The sequence below is a fragment of the Mixophyes fleayi genome, chromosome 8 (genome assembly GCF_038048845.1).
Source record: "Mixophyes fleayi isolate aMixFle1 chromosome 8, aMixFle1.hap1, whole genome shotgun sequence".
Taxonomy (NCBI): Eukaryota; Metazoa; Chordata; class Amphibia; order Anura; family Limnodynastidae; genus Mixophyes; species Mixophyes fleayi.
Genome location: NC_134409.1, coordinates 59,806,154 through 59,821,895, shown reverse-complemented (window position 1 = coordinate 59,821,895; position 15,742 = coordinate 59,806,154). Strand labels below are relative to the sequence as shown.

At 41.6% G+C, this 15,742-nt stretch overlaps 1 protein-coding gene across 3 annotated transcripts in view; it reads left to right on the top strand.

The window, feature by feature from the left end:
* The window catches only part of LOC142099296 (coagulation factor XIII B chain-like), a 341,745-nt gene that overhangs the window by 25,600 nt on the left and 300,403 nt on the right, over positions 1-15,742 (top strand). For all 3 annotated transcript variants that reach the window (XM_075182612.1, XM_075182611.1, XM_075182613.1), the window contains exon 2: positions 4,434-4,616. In XM_075182612.1, the coding sequence (XP_075038713.1) occupies positions 4,434-4,616 (183 nt within the window). The remainder of the gene's footprint in view (positions 1-4,433; positions 4,617-15,742) is intronic.

The following is a 15,742-nucleotide window of genomic DNA, read 5'->3' as shown; positions in this document are numbered from 1 at the left end:
CTATGCGGACGATACACAAATTTATCTTTCCTTTCCTGATCTCTCACCATCTATGTTTTCTCGCTATACTGACTGTCTTTCTGCCATTTCATCTTGGATGTCTTTTCGCCAACTCAAACTCAATCTTTCAAAAACAGAATTAATAATATTTCCACCCAAAACAGAAGCTTCCTCTCTGAAATTTCTATTTCTATTGATAACATGACCATAAATCCCACCTCGCAAGCTCGCTGCCTAGGTGTGATCCTTGACTCACAACTATCATTTATTCCCCACATTGACTCTATATCTAAATCATGTTACATACATCTAAAGAACATTTCCAGAATACGCACATATCTCACACAAGACACCGCAAAAACCTTAAGGCGGGGCCAAAATGACCCTATTTGCCACAAATCGCGTCATTAAGGCTCCCATCTTGCCCACTTTACTAGGAAGAGGTACCTGCTCTCCCAGGAGTCCAGGAGACCTACCTGGATTTTGGGAATCTCCTGGACATTCCCCGGAGAGTTGGCAAGTATGAATTAGGGACAGTTGGCACATCATAGGAATATTTGTCTATCTCTTGGGATTGAAATGCACTCTAGTGGCTGCAGAGCAAAGTGGACTCCAAGCAAAACAATGAAATGGTGTGTGATGATGTGGCAGCTGGTAACAGCAAACTCATTATGTACACTCATCATCTCCTGCTAATTTCTACAAGCCCTTAACATGCCAGACTGCAAGCCATACATTTCAGTTATGATATTAACTATTAATAAAAGGTGTTGAATTTAATTATTCATATTGATATGTTAAAAACCTTTACCACTGGAACTTTATGGGAGGCTACTTTCAAGTTTAGTGCACTAATGATTCTATGTACATACCTATATTCTTGCATTGTTTTAATACGAAAACACCCAATTTACTCATCGTTGTTTATTGAAATATGAGTTATGTAATACAAAAATATATTATAAATGAAATCATAAACAAATTATAAAGCAGATGGTCTCCAAAATGACTATTCAGGCCTAAATCACTGGTGTAGAGTTTGCTAAATGCAGTTTAGTAATATTAGTAAGATGTCATATTACATACATATAGCACAAAATATTTTTAGACTAATGGTGTGATCTGGCATCCATTGCCAATTGCATTGGTGTGCTATCTATCTGACAGTATCATGCTCCATCTACACTGCCAATTTCAGTAAATATACTGACTATAGGCCATGGCCAATTTCCTCTGCTCTGGTGGTCTTGTCTAATAAAAGGGAGCCCCTTGATCTGCATACGCACTGCCTATTACCATAGAAAAGGCAGCACACTTCAATATAAACAACACAGATCTCCCCACTTCTGCTCAGGTTAGTGACACATGTCATTTATTTTTTACCAAACCCACCCCTGACTCCTTCTTTCACCCATATTTTCATATCTCACATGTGACTCTTGCCCCCCTTCCTCTGTCTGTTTCGGTCTATCATCTCCCCCAATATCTGTTTCCTCTTTGTGTTTTTTACTCTAATGTTGCATATGTACATCTCCTCTGTCTCCAAGGGCTAGATTTACTAAGCTGCGGGTTTGAAAAAGTGGAGATGTTGCCTATAGCAACCAATCAGATTCTAGCTTTCATTTATTTAGTACCTTCTACAAAATGATAGCTAGAATCTGATTGGTTGCTATAGGCAACATCCCCACTTTTTCAAACCCGCCGCTTAGTAAATCTAGCCCCAAATGTTTGTTTCTTTCTGACCCCTTTGTGTTTGTGTACAGAGGAACACATCTTCTTTTATTTTAAAAAATAGATTACATTTAATTTTTTTTTTTTAAAAAAACAACATGTAAAAATCTGCATTCATTTAAAAAAAATACTTTATTGAATGAATTAAACATTTTTAAATGATACTATATAACAGCACTGAACCCCCCCTTTAGAAATCCTTTGTTTGCCCGGGAATTGGGAATCCAGATCCAAGGGGAGTTCATAACCTATGTCTCCAATTTGAAGTGCAAAACCCTTTTTTGGTTAGCATTGCCCTTTTTTGCACTGAAAACACTGTGGGGCCTATTTATCAACATATTAGCCATCGAAAACTGGAGTTTCCAGGGGATTAAAGCATAGAAATAGTAAAAAGGCTATTTATTAATAAAGGACCACAGATGACATCTAAGACATTGGAGATATCGACTATGGACCCAGCCTCTACAATTGCAAATTGCGATCACTTTACTATAAATTATAAGCTGGGACAGGCTCCCTGGAGCCAATGTTCCAGCTGATCAATTTTAAGAAATTGCCAAATTAATTTGTTTCTTATCATTGCAATAAGAAATGAAAATTAACGTGAGAAATTTAAGTTTGATCATAAATAGACCCCTGTATAGTACATTCTCTCAGGCAGGATCAACAATGAATGTGCTTAACACAGGCTTAGAATCTCTTCTTACTCTATAGCACACAGCAAGCTAGGTGCTATTCTTTATTTCTCAACTTATTAATTTGATTCCTTTTCTTTTCACAAAATTGTGTTCACCCAATAAAAATAAAACAATCAGGACTCCAATTATGAACTAAAATTCAGAACATAAATTATGTACAGTTCACCTAATTACCTTACAAGTTTTAGATATTTGTCCATGGACATTTGGGATTCTGAAAATGTACCTATTTTGCAATATTGATTTGCTACACATTAAGGACCTGATGAATCTTTGAACGCAACCTGCATGCAAGTTGTGTTCTTTAAAACTAGCACAGAACTTGACCGCACGTGTGTCAATATTCAAATCCAAGCAGGTCTCAAGCTACGTCTCCATTTGAATCTGGGCATAGCAGTTCTGTTCCTACACAGTAGTCAGATGTTAACAGATAGCACAAATTGCAGGATATGCACATGCATATGTGCAATATAAATGCATGCAAAATGTTGTAAAAGAAATTAACATATTTGTTTTAAAGACCTTTTTATTACCCTTTTTTTGTTTAACATTAAGTATATAAATCAGCTTGTTCTTAATGAATACTGTACATTCAATGCATTTGTATAGTCAATCTTCCTTGCATACACATTTTCTTTGCTATCTGGTGGCACACATACTTGTAGCTAATAGTTCAAACACTATGCCGTGACAGTCATCATTATCAGTCAATACTTATTCCTGTCCTGCAACAGTTGAAAATGAGAAGGCTAAAAAACATGTGCTTGAGAGAACCACAAACCTTAAATCGTCCACATCTGTGTTGGCACAACCTTATTGTACATTGCCTACGTCCTTCCCGCGTTCAGACTCCAAAGTCATAGGCAGTCAAAGTGTCATTTCAGGGCCATCTTTTCCACTGGGCACGATGGGCAGGTGCCCAGGGGCTCCACGGGCAAGGGGCCACATAGGCAGGGCTCTTAATTAGAATAAATAATATATATATATATATATATATATATATATATATATTTAGTTATATATATATATATATATATATATATATATATATATATATATATATATATATATCTATATCTATATCTATAACTATATCTATATATCTATCTATCTTTCTCTCTCTCTCTCTCTCTCTCTATATATATATATGTATGTATGTATATATATATATATATATATATATATAGGTAGGGGCCCCGGTGCACTGCTTTGTCCGGGGGCTCATAATGTTGTTAAGATGGCCCTATGTCATTTGCTTTCAGATATGAACTGCATGTCATTGCATTCACTGGCGTGAGCTTTCTGAGCATTTCAGAGCTATTTCACGCAAGATACGGCACGCAAAGGATCTTACGTGAATCAGACCAAAAATTTTCTCTTCTATATCATTAGATGCAATTCTTCCATCTATTCTTATATTCTAGACTTTATACATTAATATTTGTTGAAGAACTTTAATTATAAAAAAATATATAATCAAATTGAGAACATAACGTGTCCACACCGACAGTAACTGGAAGCTATTTTTAAATGTTGGAAAATATGCAGAGACCTACTGTTTTATGTGAGACAAATTAAACAAGATCTTGATGTGGTTTGGGCAGATCATGGGAGGAGCTTTATTGTGTCCTGATTTTGTTTCTTGAAAGGATGGGAGATATGCAGCAGCGTAAATGTTCTTGTGGTGGAATGCAGTTTTGTCTTTATTATATTGATGTTATGCATTTTTCGGATATTGATGTTGTCTATATATAGCCTACACATGTTATTGCTGCTATTACCATCTTAGAAGAGTTAAAAAGAAAAAAACTAACTTCATAGATATCAATCAGAGCAGAGGCTCTAACATGCTACAAGTAAGTACTATGCAACATGCTGAAAAGGATGGTCATTCAAGCCATAAAATTAAACCAATGAAATTTGTTCATTCAAATGTTAAGTCATATTTAATTTCAAAACAACTCATGGAAGTGACTGTTATTCTACTTGCTTTCTTACATTTAGGATGTGGACACCCGGGTAGTATGATGGAAGCAGCATTAGATGGTGACTGGACTGCAAACAGATATCCCAGTGGTAAAACTGCAACTTATTCTTGCCGCCCTGGATATAGTCGTCTTGGAACCATTAGAAAGGTGTGCATTGAGGGACAATGGGATTTTGTCGGTACAAAGGGACAATGTAAAAGTAAGTATGTTTGTCAAATACAATGTAACACTATGAATTGTACATATAATAGTTATTGCAATAACAGAAGTGCGCTGAGATAAGACAGGTCAACAAGTCCAGAATCCCTTGTAATATAATTCATAATGACAGTTATCTATGAACTATAGTTAAACAAAGGAGAACTATTTCATCAGAGAATTCTCCTCTTAGCCATTAATGCCTTTCTCCAAGTTAAAGGTGGGGATTCCTCTCTAGGATCTTCCACCATTCCTTGGTAAATGCTCTGGTATCCAAATGCAGCTCAAGCTCTAAAAGTGGTAAAAATACTGTAAATAAAAGTAGCAGCTGATTTAACAGGTGTTCTGTGCATCCAATAAGATGATGCCTTCAGTCACAATGCTTCATTGACAACTGTTCAATCTCTATATGGTTAGCATATCTTCTAGTCTCCTGTTGGTATCAACAACAATAGGTGTTCAAGCAGTCATATAGAGGTAATTGCTGGGTGTTCTGAAACCTCATCTTTTCTGCTATCAGACAGTCATCTTTTTGCTATAGGGCAATAGTGTCATTTTGACAAATTTTTAGTAAACCTTCTTCCTCTAAAGTTTCAGAACTGTTCTGTTAATTGAAAAATCCTTGCATTGTATTTTGATGTATACAAATGATTATAATTTGCATATAATTGTGTTATACAGGACACTGGGAATTATTTTTGATGTGGACATTTGTAACTAGGTGCATTTATTTTTAGTAGGTCGACACCCATATTCTCTATTTTCATGGTCTATTTGATCAGCAAAGAGAAAAACATCACCTCTAAGAACCACCTACAGTTACATTTGGAAATCTAATTTCATTAACTTAAACTTAAACTTAAACTTTTACTTTTTCCCCCCCAAATCCTGCTCATTTGACTCTGATTGAGGTTTTATAATGATCTAGGTATCCTTGTAGATCTTAGACCTCTATATGAGGGAGAAGTATATTTCTGGGTAAACAAGAGAGACAAGTATATTTCCAGTTTCGGAAATATTACATAGTTGCCTACTCTCCCGGAATGTCTGGGAGACTCCTGAATTTCTGGGAGTCCGGGAGAGCAGAGCAACCTCCCTGTTCCTGGCCCGTACGACTAGTTGGCTGGTAGGGACAGGGCATAGTGAGGTGCTACAAAATAATGACAGTAACAATTGGTGACAGAGCTGGCACTAACAGTTCTACAAAAGTCAACCTTGCAAGGTCTCTATATAGTCTCTCTTTTTTTTCCCGAATATGTATCTTCCACAAATTCCAGAAGTTTTGTGACAATCCAAATGGTTGCAAATTTCAGATATTCCTCATCACGATTAAGGTCATATAGGAAACATAGAAAAAAAGAACCATATCATAGCGCAATATGTAACATATAATTTGGCAAATGATCGCTAAAAGGTCCCAAAGGTCCAGTGTGGGTGAGTGATATTAATAACAACACCACGTGATGAGAATCTTTCAATCCCCTATAGGGTATACACTTACAAGATTTCGATCTTTAATCAGCATATAATCATATGATAACATAGATGTCCTCATCGGATCACATCCTTCTGTCGGATCTCTTTATAACTGGTGCTCAAAAGAAAAGTAAGAGTCCATGGTGCATTATCTCACAAAACTAACTTTTATTGCACCAGACAATATAAAAACAAGATACAAATACAATTACAAAATGAAAATACAATTCCAAAATAAAAATAAAAATATCCAGATTATCCCGACCAGACAGAAACACCAGTCAAGCTGGACTCTTACTGGATATCAAATGTAAAAGCGCGTGTAAAAAGGGACTCTCACTTTTCTTTTGAGCACCAGTTATAAAGAGATCCGTCAGAAGAATGTGATCCGATGAGGACATCTATGTTATCATATGATTATATGCTGATTAAAGATCTAAATCTTGTAAGTGTATACCCTATAGGGGATTGAAAGATTCTCATCATGTGGTGTTGTTATTAATATCACTCACCCACACTGGACCTTTGGGACCTTTTAGCAATCATTTGGCAAAATTATATGTTACATATTGCGCTATGATATGGTTCTTTTTTTCTATGTTTCCTATATGACCTTAATCGTGATGAGGAATATCTGAAATTTGCAACCATTTGGATTGTCACAAAACTTCTGGAATTTGTGGAAGATACATATTCGGGAAAAAAAAGAGAGACTATATAGAGACCTTGCAAGGTTGACTTTTGGAGAACTGTTAGCGCCAGCTCTGCCACCAATTGTTACTGTCATTATTTTCTAGCTTTGCACATTATATGTGGAACGTGTGTGTGATTAGAGGGCTGCTTTCAGTTTGCCTGCGCAGTTATACCAATTGCTTTGTTTTATAGTGACGTGCTACACCCGTCATCTCGGCCCCACCCCACTATAAAAGGCCAAACTGACTGTGACACATTAGGGGGCGGGGTCAAGTGACATGTACGGTTTGGCCACGCCACCAAAAATCGCCAGCGAGATCTCCCCTCCCAGAAGAAAGATCTTAAAAGTTGGCATATATGAAATATTATCTTCACTCCCTCCTATTTGGTGTCTGAATGCTACCAAATTTTGTGATCCAGAAGAGAAATCTCTATTCTTCTGAGTAAATGAAATTCAGTAAACCAAGGAGCAGAAAATGTGGATTTTGGGGTTTCCAATCATTTTTTTACCTACCCCTGAGCAGTTGTGTGTGTGTGTGTGCTCTAATATGTTGTATATTTTAGGCAAAAAAAATTGTATAGTTGAGTAATAAACACAGTTTTGGTCTACCTTTCCACCCCTGTTTACATGATATGTACTGCAAGTGGCCTTTCTCTGTTTTAAAGGTGATTTTAATATGCAATAAGATAAAACATAAATATCATTCTTAATTGGTCATTTAATCTTATGCTATAATAAAGAGAGAGAGAGAGAGAGAGTTTCTCTGGATTCTATTAATAAAAAAATACTGTATATAGTTAAGTGTAACCAAATGATGTTGTTGATGACATATATGTATACATTCAGTCATTAATGGAACCTGGCGGTTCGTTAATGATGGTGATGATGTTCGGATCCTACCCAGCACTACCTCGGCACTACCTAGCCCAGAGATGTGGAGTCTAACGAGGCAGATGGTTTTTACCAAGGACCCCCACAAAGGAGGTATGCAATATGCGGCCTCAGCCCCGCAGGTCGCGGTCCTATGGGTGAGTGCCAGATGAGACCCGTAGAGAAAACTCAGAGGCTGGGAAAAGGTGATGATCGAAAAGAGACTGGAGAAGGCCTCATGGAAACCACTGAAGGCAGCTGCAGACCTGCTAGACACAAGGAGCGATAGTCTGTGTCAGTTATGGAGACCACTGGATAGCTGAAGAGTTGCTGGAGACAAGGAACAGTGGTCTGCAGTAGATGTGGAAACCAGTGTGGTTAGCTACAGAGTTGCTGGAGACATTGAGCGATACTCTGTGGTCCAAGGAGCAGGAGAGCAGAGGGAGCCATGTCTGAATGCTGGAATGAGTTGACTCAAAGGACAGGCACCTCACCTGTGGATCAGCTGCCTTAAATATCCTGAGGATAATTAGTCTCCCAATGATTGGGAGGAGGAGGTGATAATAGTCGGATCTGCACATGCACAGACCCGGAAAGCAAACTGACAGCATCAGGGGGAGCTGCCGTGCTATGGACCCGGCAGGAGGTTCAGGAAGCGTAGGCAGGTGAGTGCGCCAGGACCAAGGCATTTGGTCTGTGTGACACAGAGTCAGTTTCAAATAAATTAAGTTTGAGTAAGTAATAAAAAACATTTTAGATGGAGACTCACATGATAAATCGTAGCTTGGTTTGGATAGCAAACAGTTTGAACTCTGTTCTATGTCAAGTCCCATGATTTATATAGGGTTTCAGAGTTCTTGCGATGCTGTATCTCTGTCCACTACGTGTCCTTTAGAAATGGCTACATGTGTGCATTTGTTGTTATTCTTCCGGGAGCATGGATGGCTCTGTACCGGACAAATTGTAACAATGAGTGTGGGATTGCTGTTTTAAAGTCAATTTACATATGCCTGAGGAAGCCAGCAAATTATGGTAAAGAACTTAGTTGGAAAAACATTTCTTCACACATTCAGTATAAGAATAAGCCGCTACTATACATCCACAAAGACGCTACTAATTTCACTGCAATGCATTGCTAAGCAGCATAGACAACACAATAGCTGAATTGCACTCTTTGAAACAGCTATCCCACACTCATTGTTTAAGTTGGTTCAGGTGAGAGACAATGTTTTGCTAACCATGGCAATTTCTGTCAGATGCAACCAAGACAAATTCAATGAAATACTACAGGAACAACTGATCTTTATATCGGATTACGCACAATCACTTTCATAGCTGGCAGGTTAATTAAGTCTGACAATGATTTTAATGTGATTGACTATCTCTGATCACAGCTACAGAACCAATATGAAAGGATGTGCACACTTATGCAACCAGTGCAGGTTTTTATTTTCAAATTTTACTAAAAATTGTCTGTTTCATTTGAATGTTGTTAATTGTAATGTCAGTATAAATTAGAAATGCTCAGGCTTGGTTCTTCGAGAATCGAGCCCACCCAAACATCGCCGATCCAAGTACCGGACCAACCCGGCTCGGTACTTTCGCACTCCCTTGGAACTAAAAATGAGGCAAAATGTCATTGTTGCGTCGTCGGATCTCACGAGTTTTGGATTCTCTTAGTACCACCCTCCACGGCGATCCAGCGTTATTTCATAGAGAGACACGGAAGGGGTAGCACAGTTCTTGGCCGTCTCTAGTGCAGTTGGGCAGCGTCATATCTAAAACAGAAAGACGAGGGGGTAGCAGTTTTCTTAAAAGTCTCCAGTGACATTGTACTATGTTATATAGCTCACACAGAAACAGGAGAGGTCCATTGCTCCATTGCTAATTGTCATTGCTGAAATAGAAATAAACCTGTCAGTGTTATTCAAAATCTGCAGTCACATTGTGCTGTGCCATAGCTCACCCAGAAATAGGAGAGGAGGCGGTGTTTAATGCTGAAACAGAAATTCAAATATTAGGGCTGGCAGTATTTTTAAAAGTCTCCAGTGACAGTTTACTGTGTCATAGCTCATACAGAAACAGGAGAGGTGGCAGTGTCCTTGTCACTCTCTAATCTCCAGTCACATTGTTCTTGTCACTCTCCAGTCTTCAGTAACATTGTTCTTGTCACTCTTCAGTGTCAGTCATGATGATACTAAATCCTCTACGTCATGTGCTAAAGCCTATTTTCAAGTGCACAGTAGTTTTAAGTCATTGAAACAAAAATGTGAAAAAAAATCTTGTACCTTTTTGAAAAGAAAAAAAACACCTCTCAAAGGTGAACGTTTACTGTAGAAAAACATAAAATTGGCAACATGCCATTCTTCCCAAAATATTAATAAGCATACCAGCATCAGCTAGCTCCCTTCTCTCAGCTAGATCCCAGCACCTGCAATCTACACTGTCATCATCCTCACCCTCAGCAGTGTGTACATCATCCTCACACAATACTAATTCATCTCCACTGGAATCCATCATTACAGAAGTCTATGTACTTTGATGTAATTGCCGGTAATGGTCTTCTCCGTGGATTTATAGTTCATTTTACACCATAGTTGTCACAATTTTTGGACATTTCTTTAGACCCGACCAAACGTCAAAATGTTGTGCTGACTCATCTGCATCACCACTGGGTGTTTTGGAAAGCTAAGTTTTTTTCCTAGCAGCTAAAGAAACTGAGGGAGGATGAGTCATTGTCAGTAGCCGCGGCGGCCGCGGGCACCGCCGCGACTCTCACCTCTCTCCTCCGGACGTCACGGCCGTCGCTATGGCGACCGGGACGTCACTTCCGGATTTGACCTGACCGTTGCCAGGGCAACGGCCGGACGCCAACAGGGGTAGCGCTGTGTCCCGGCAGCTGGGGACAGCCGGGCGCATGCGCGGGAGAGCTCTCAAGCCTGCGGGTTAATTACTTGTCTGTATCTGAACTGGCCATATGATTCTAATCTGGGCTCTGATTGGTTGATGCTAGTATTTAGGGCAGTGAGGTCTGCAGCCTCACTGCCGGTTATAGAGTTCTGTCCTCAGTTCTGCTGCCTGCTTGTTCTATCCCTGCTTGGCTTTTGTTACCTTTGATTGACTCCCGTGTATGACCTTTGCTTGTTCCTGGACCATTGAACCTTCGCTTCTGACCCTGACCATTTGCCTAAATTCCGGATTTTGCTCCTTTGCTTGTGCACCTGACCTTTCGCTTGTCCCTGGATTCTGTACCTGTGCTTGTGACCTTTGACCTTGGATCTCCTCCTCACTACTGTCTGCCAATCACTCCACTCCTGGGTTCACCTTTAAGTCAGTATACGTTACTCGACCCTTGGTCGGCCCGCAGCCAAGTCTGTCCCCACCACTAGGGGCTCCAGCGAACACCGGGCCTTCAGAGTAGTCCCCAAGTTTCATTGTACTGGCTTGGGAGTTTCTAACATTATAACTGGCCAAGGAAGATTGGTATTATATGGCCATGGACAACGATGAACCGAACCTGTCTCCAGCCCAGACCCTGGCGAATCAGATACAGGCGATTTCCCAAGTTGTGCAGAATTTATCCCAGCGCTTGGCAGTCCAAGAGGGGGCTTCCAGAGACCTACAGCTTCAGCAAGTCCCTGCTGGTGACACACCAGAGCCTAAAATGAACTTGCCTGACCAATTCTTTGGAAGCAGGTCAACCTTCTGTAATTTTAAAGAGAGCTGCAAGTTGTACTTCCACCTGAAACCACGCTCCTCTGGTTCGGAACAACAAAGGGTAGGCATCATTATCTCTTTACTCCAGGGCGATCCTCAGTCTTGGGCCTTTTCCTTGCCTTCAACAAGCCCAGCCTTGCAGTCCGTGGATGCTTTTTTCCAAGCTCTGGGGTTACTGTACGATGACCCAGACAGGGTGGCCTCAGCTGAGTCTCATCTTCGAGCATTGAGGCAAGGACGTCGCTCCGCAGAAGAATATTGTGCGGAATTCCGGCGATGGTCCACCGATAGTGCCTGGAACGATCCAGCACTGCGAAGTCAATTTCGCTTAGGACTTACCGAGCAGATTAAGGATTCCCTAGTCCAGTATCTGGTATCCGACTTACTGGAGGAGTTGATGCAACTCGTCATAAAAATTGATCGTCGGATCAGAGAAAGGAAGACTGAACGGGAGTCTTCTGTTCCTATGGACTTATTCTCTAGCTCCGGTACCACTTTGTCCGATTCCTCTGAACCCATGCATTTGGGCGCTTACCGCTTGCCTACGGAGGAATGCTCCAGAAGACGCTCACTAGGCCTGTGTATGTATTGTGGTCAACCAGGCCACTTAGTACGTTCTTGTCCCAATAATCCAGGAAACTCCAAAGCCTAAGTGCAGGTGAAGAGGAGCGCTTAGGTCTTCAGATTATCTCTTCAGAAAATTCTTTATTAGTCCCTGGACATCTAGCTTTACGTGGAAAATCCACGGATCTGACAGCTTTTCTTGATAGTGGTGCGACCGGTAATTTCCTGGATATACATTTGGCTCGGACGCTTGATATTCCGCATATCAAGCTAGGATCAAGTATCACCACATGTTGTTTGGATGGTAACCCCTTGCCTGGGGGAAGGATTCTCGCTAGGACTCCAATGGTTCGGTTGTCTGTAGGAGCCCTCCATACGGAGGAACTCTCCTTCTCTCTTATTACCTGTCCCTCTGCTCCTTTGATACTGGGGTATCCCTGGCTTCGCAGTCATAATCCCCTTATTGACTGGAAAAGTGGAGAGATTATCCGCTGGAGTTCCGAGTGTTCTACGTTTTGCTTGACCTTGCCGCTTAGAATCCTACAGCCTAGTTCAGACTTGTTGCCGGTACCCTACCAGGACTTCAGTGATGCGTTCTGCAAAAAGAAAGCTGATTCACTTCCACCACACCGAGAATATGACTGCGCAATTGATTTAGTCCCAGGTTCCAAGTTGCCCAAAGGGCGTTTATACTCCTTGTCCATTCCGGAAACTCAGGCCATGGAGCTGTACGTAGAGGAAAACCTGAAGAAGGGATTCATTCGCCCTTCTAAATCTCCCGTAGGCGCAGGTTGCTTTTTCGTGTCAAAAAAAGATGGCAGTCTTAGACCTTGCATTGATTTCCCTGGACTGAATAACATCACAATTAAGAATATGTACCCGTTAACGTTGATTTCTGTTCTGTTTGATCAATTAAAATCAGCCACTATATTTTCGAAGATTGACCTCAGAGGGGCTTACAATCTTATTCGAATCAAGAAGGGGGATTTGTGGAAGACCGCCTTAAATACTCAGTCGGGACATTACGAATATCTCGTAATGCCATTCGGGCTATGCAACGCTCCGGCGGTCTTCCAGGACCTGATCAACAATGTTTTACGATAGTTCCTGGGTAAAACAGTGGTTGTTTATTTGGACGATATTTTAATCTATTCCGAGTCTTTACCTCAGCACTGTCAGCATGTTCGCCAGGTTCTACTGAAATTACAGGAACATCATCTATATGCAAAGAGGGAGAAATGCGAATTTGAGGTGTCCACAGTGTCGTTCCTGGGGTACATCATCTCCTCATCAGGATTCGCAATGGACCCTGCCAAAGTTCAGGCAATCCAGGATTGGGTCCTCCCTACTAATCTGAAGGCGATCGAGAGATTCCTTGGGTTCGTTAATTATTATGGTAGATTTATTGACTCATTCTCCTCGTTAGTGGCTCCTATCACTGCCCTCACCCGAAAAGGAGCTAACCCAGCAAAGTGGTCTTCGGAAGCATTGGCAAGTTTCTCAGCACTCAAAGCTGCTTTCATTTCTGCTCCAGTGCTGAGACATCCTGACCCAGAACTTCCGTTCATTATAGAGGTGGACGCTTCGGATGTCGGTGCTGGCGCCATCCTTTCACAGAAACACCCACGAAGCAAAAAGTTATATCATTGTGCCTTTTTCTCTAGAAAATTTCTGTCTGCCGAATGTAATTATGATGTCGGAAAATGTGAATTGTTGGCCATTAAGTTGGCATTGGAGGAATGGCGACATTGGTTAGAGGGAGCTACTCATACCATTACCATCTTCACGGACCATAAAAACCTCCAATACATCCAGACCGCTAAAACTCTGAATCCCAGACAGGCCCGCTGGGCTTTATTCTTCACCAGATTCAAGTTCATTATTACATTTCGTCCAGGTTCTAAAAATACTAAGGCCAATTCATTGTCCCGAAGTTTTTGGCCCATCATCCTCAGTCTCCTGACCCATTGCCTATTGTTCCTGCATCTGCTGTTTATCTCGGACTCACCCAGGATCTAGGAGCAACTATCTGAAATTTCCAGAGAATCGCTCCAGTTCAGACACCGGTCAACAGATTATTTGTCCCGGTGCACTTAAGGAAATCTGTCCTCATGGAAGGTCACAACAACCGCTCTTCTGGTCATCCGGGAATTCGTAGGACTATCGAAGTTCTTTCTCGTTGGCTTTGGTGGCCCACCTTATCAGACGATGTGGAGAATTATGTTCGGGCTTGTCCTGAGTGTGCTAGAAATAAATCTGATAGGAACCGTCCTTCTGGGCTATTGTTACCCTTGCCGGCGCCAAGCAGGCCTTGGACCCATCTGTCGATGGATTTCATTGTTGACCTACCAGTATCCGCAGGACATAACACCATCCTGGTAGTCGTGGATCGGTTTAGTAAGATGGCACATTTCATATCATTGCCCAAGTTACCTGATGCCAGAACCTTGGCCACCTTGTTTTTGACGCATATTTTTCGTCTCCATGGGATTCTCGAAGATATCGTCTCAGATCGAGTATCCCAGTTTATTGCCCGGTTTTGGAAAGCCTTTTGTAACTCCATCGGGATCTCTATCAGTCTGTCCTCGGCGTATCACCCCCAGTCGAATGGACAGACAGAGAGGACTAACCAGGCTCTAGAACAGTTTCTGCGCATCTACGTGTCTAAATTCCACGACAACTGGTCCTCTCTCTTGCCCTGGGCAAAATTTGCGTACGACAATTCCTGCCATTCCGCTATACATACATCCCCGTTCTTTTGCTACCTTGGGTTTCACCCGAAATCAAACTTGTTCTCTACTACCATTACCTGTGGGGATTTCGGAACACCAGCTTTTACTGCCAAGTTAAGGTCTGTCTGGAAAAAGGTACACTCTGCATTAGGGCAAGCTTCCCAAAAATCTAAAGTCCTCGCTGACCGCCATCGTAGACCATGTTCATTGAAAGTGGGGGATCGGGTTTTGTTATCCACACGGAACATCAGGTTGCGGCAACCTTGCAGGAAGTTAGGGCCCCGATACATTGGACCATTCCTAATTGAAAAAAAAATGAATCCTGTGGCATTTAGGTTAAAACTACCAACTTCCTTAAAAATACCTGAGACTTTTCATTGTTCGCTTCTGAAGAGAGTCGCTGCTCCCAGCAAGTTTAATCGGCCTCTCCCTAACAGGCCTAGGCCTCTGATGGTGAACGGGGGCCACAAATATATTATCGAAAGAATCCTTGACTCCAAGAAGGTTCAAGGCCAAGTTCAATTCCTCGTACATTGGAAGGGTTATGGTCCTGAGGAGCGTTCTTGGATACCGCAGAGGCGCCTTCACGCTGGAAGGCTCATCAAAGAGTTTTTTAAAAAGTTTCCCACGAAACCTGGATGTCGGGGTTTCTTGACCCCTCCTCAAGGGGGGGTACTGTCAGTAGTCGCGGCGGCCACGGGCACCGCCGCGACTCTCACCTTTCTCCTCCGGACGCCACGGCTGTCGCTATGGCGACCGGGACGTCACTTCCGGATTTGACCTGACCAGGGCAACGGCCGGACTAAGGGACGTCATTGGAGAATGGCTTATCTTGTTTGGACTTTCCTGATGAATTGTCATTTATGAATAGCCACCAATATTGTGAGAGCATTAGAGCTGGGTGAAATCCATCACATTCCCTGTTTTGTTCACACATCCGCTTTTTGAAAAATGACAGGAACGTGCAAGAGGTGCTGTCTGTGGCCCCAAAAATTTCATGACATTCTGCAACAGCATGTAGGAAATTGCAGCAGCTGCAAGACCAATTAATTTTGGCCTGCCACCAACTAAAGC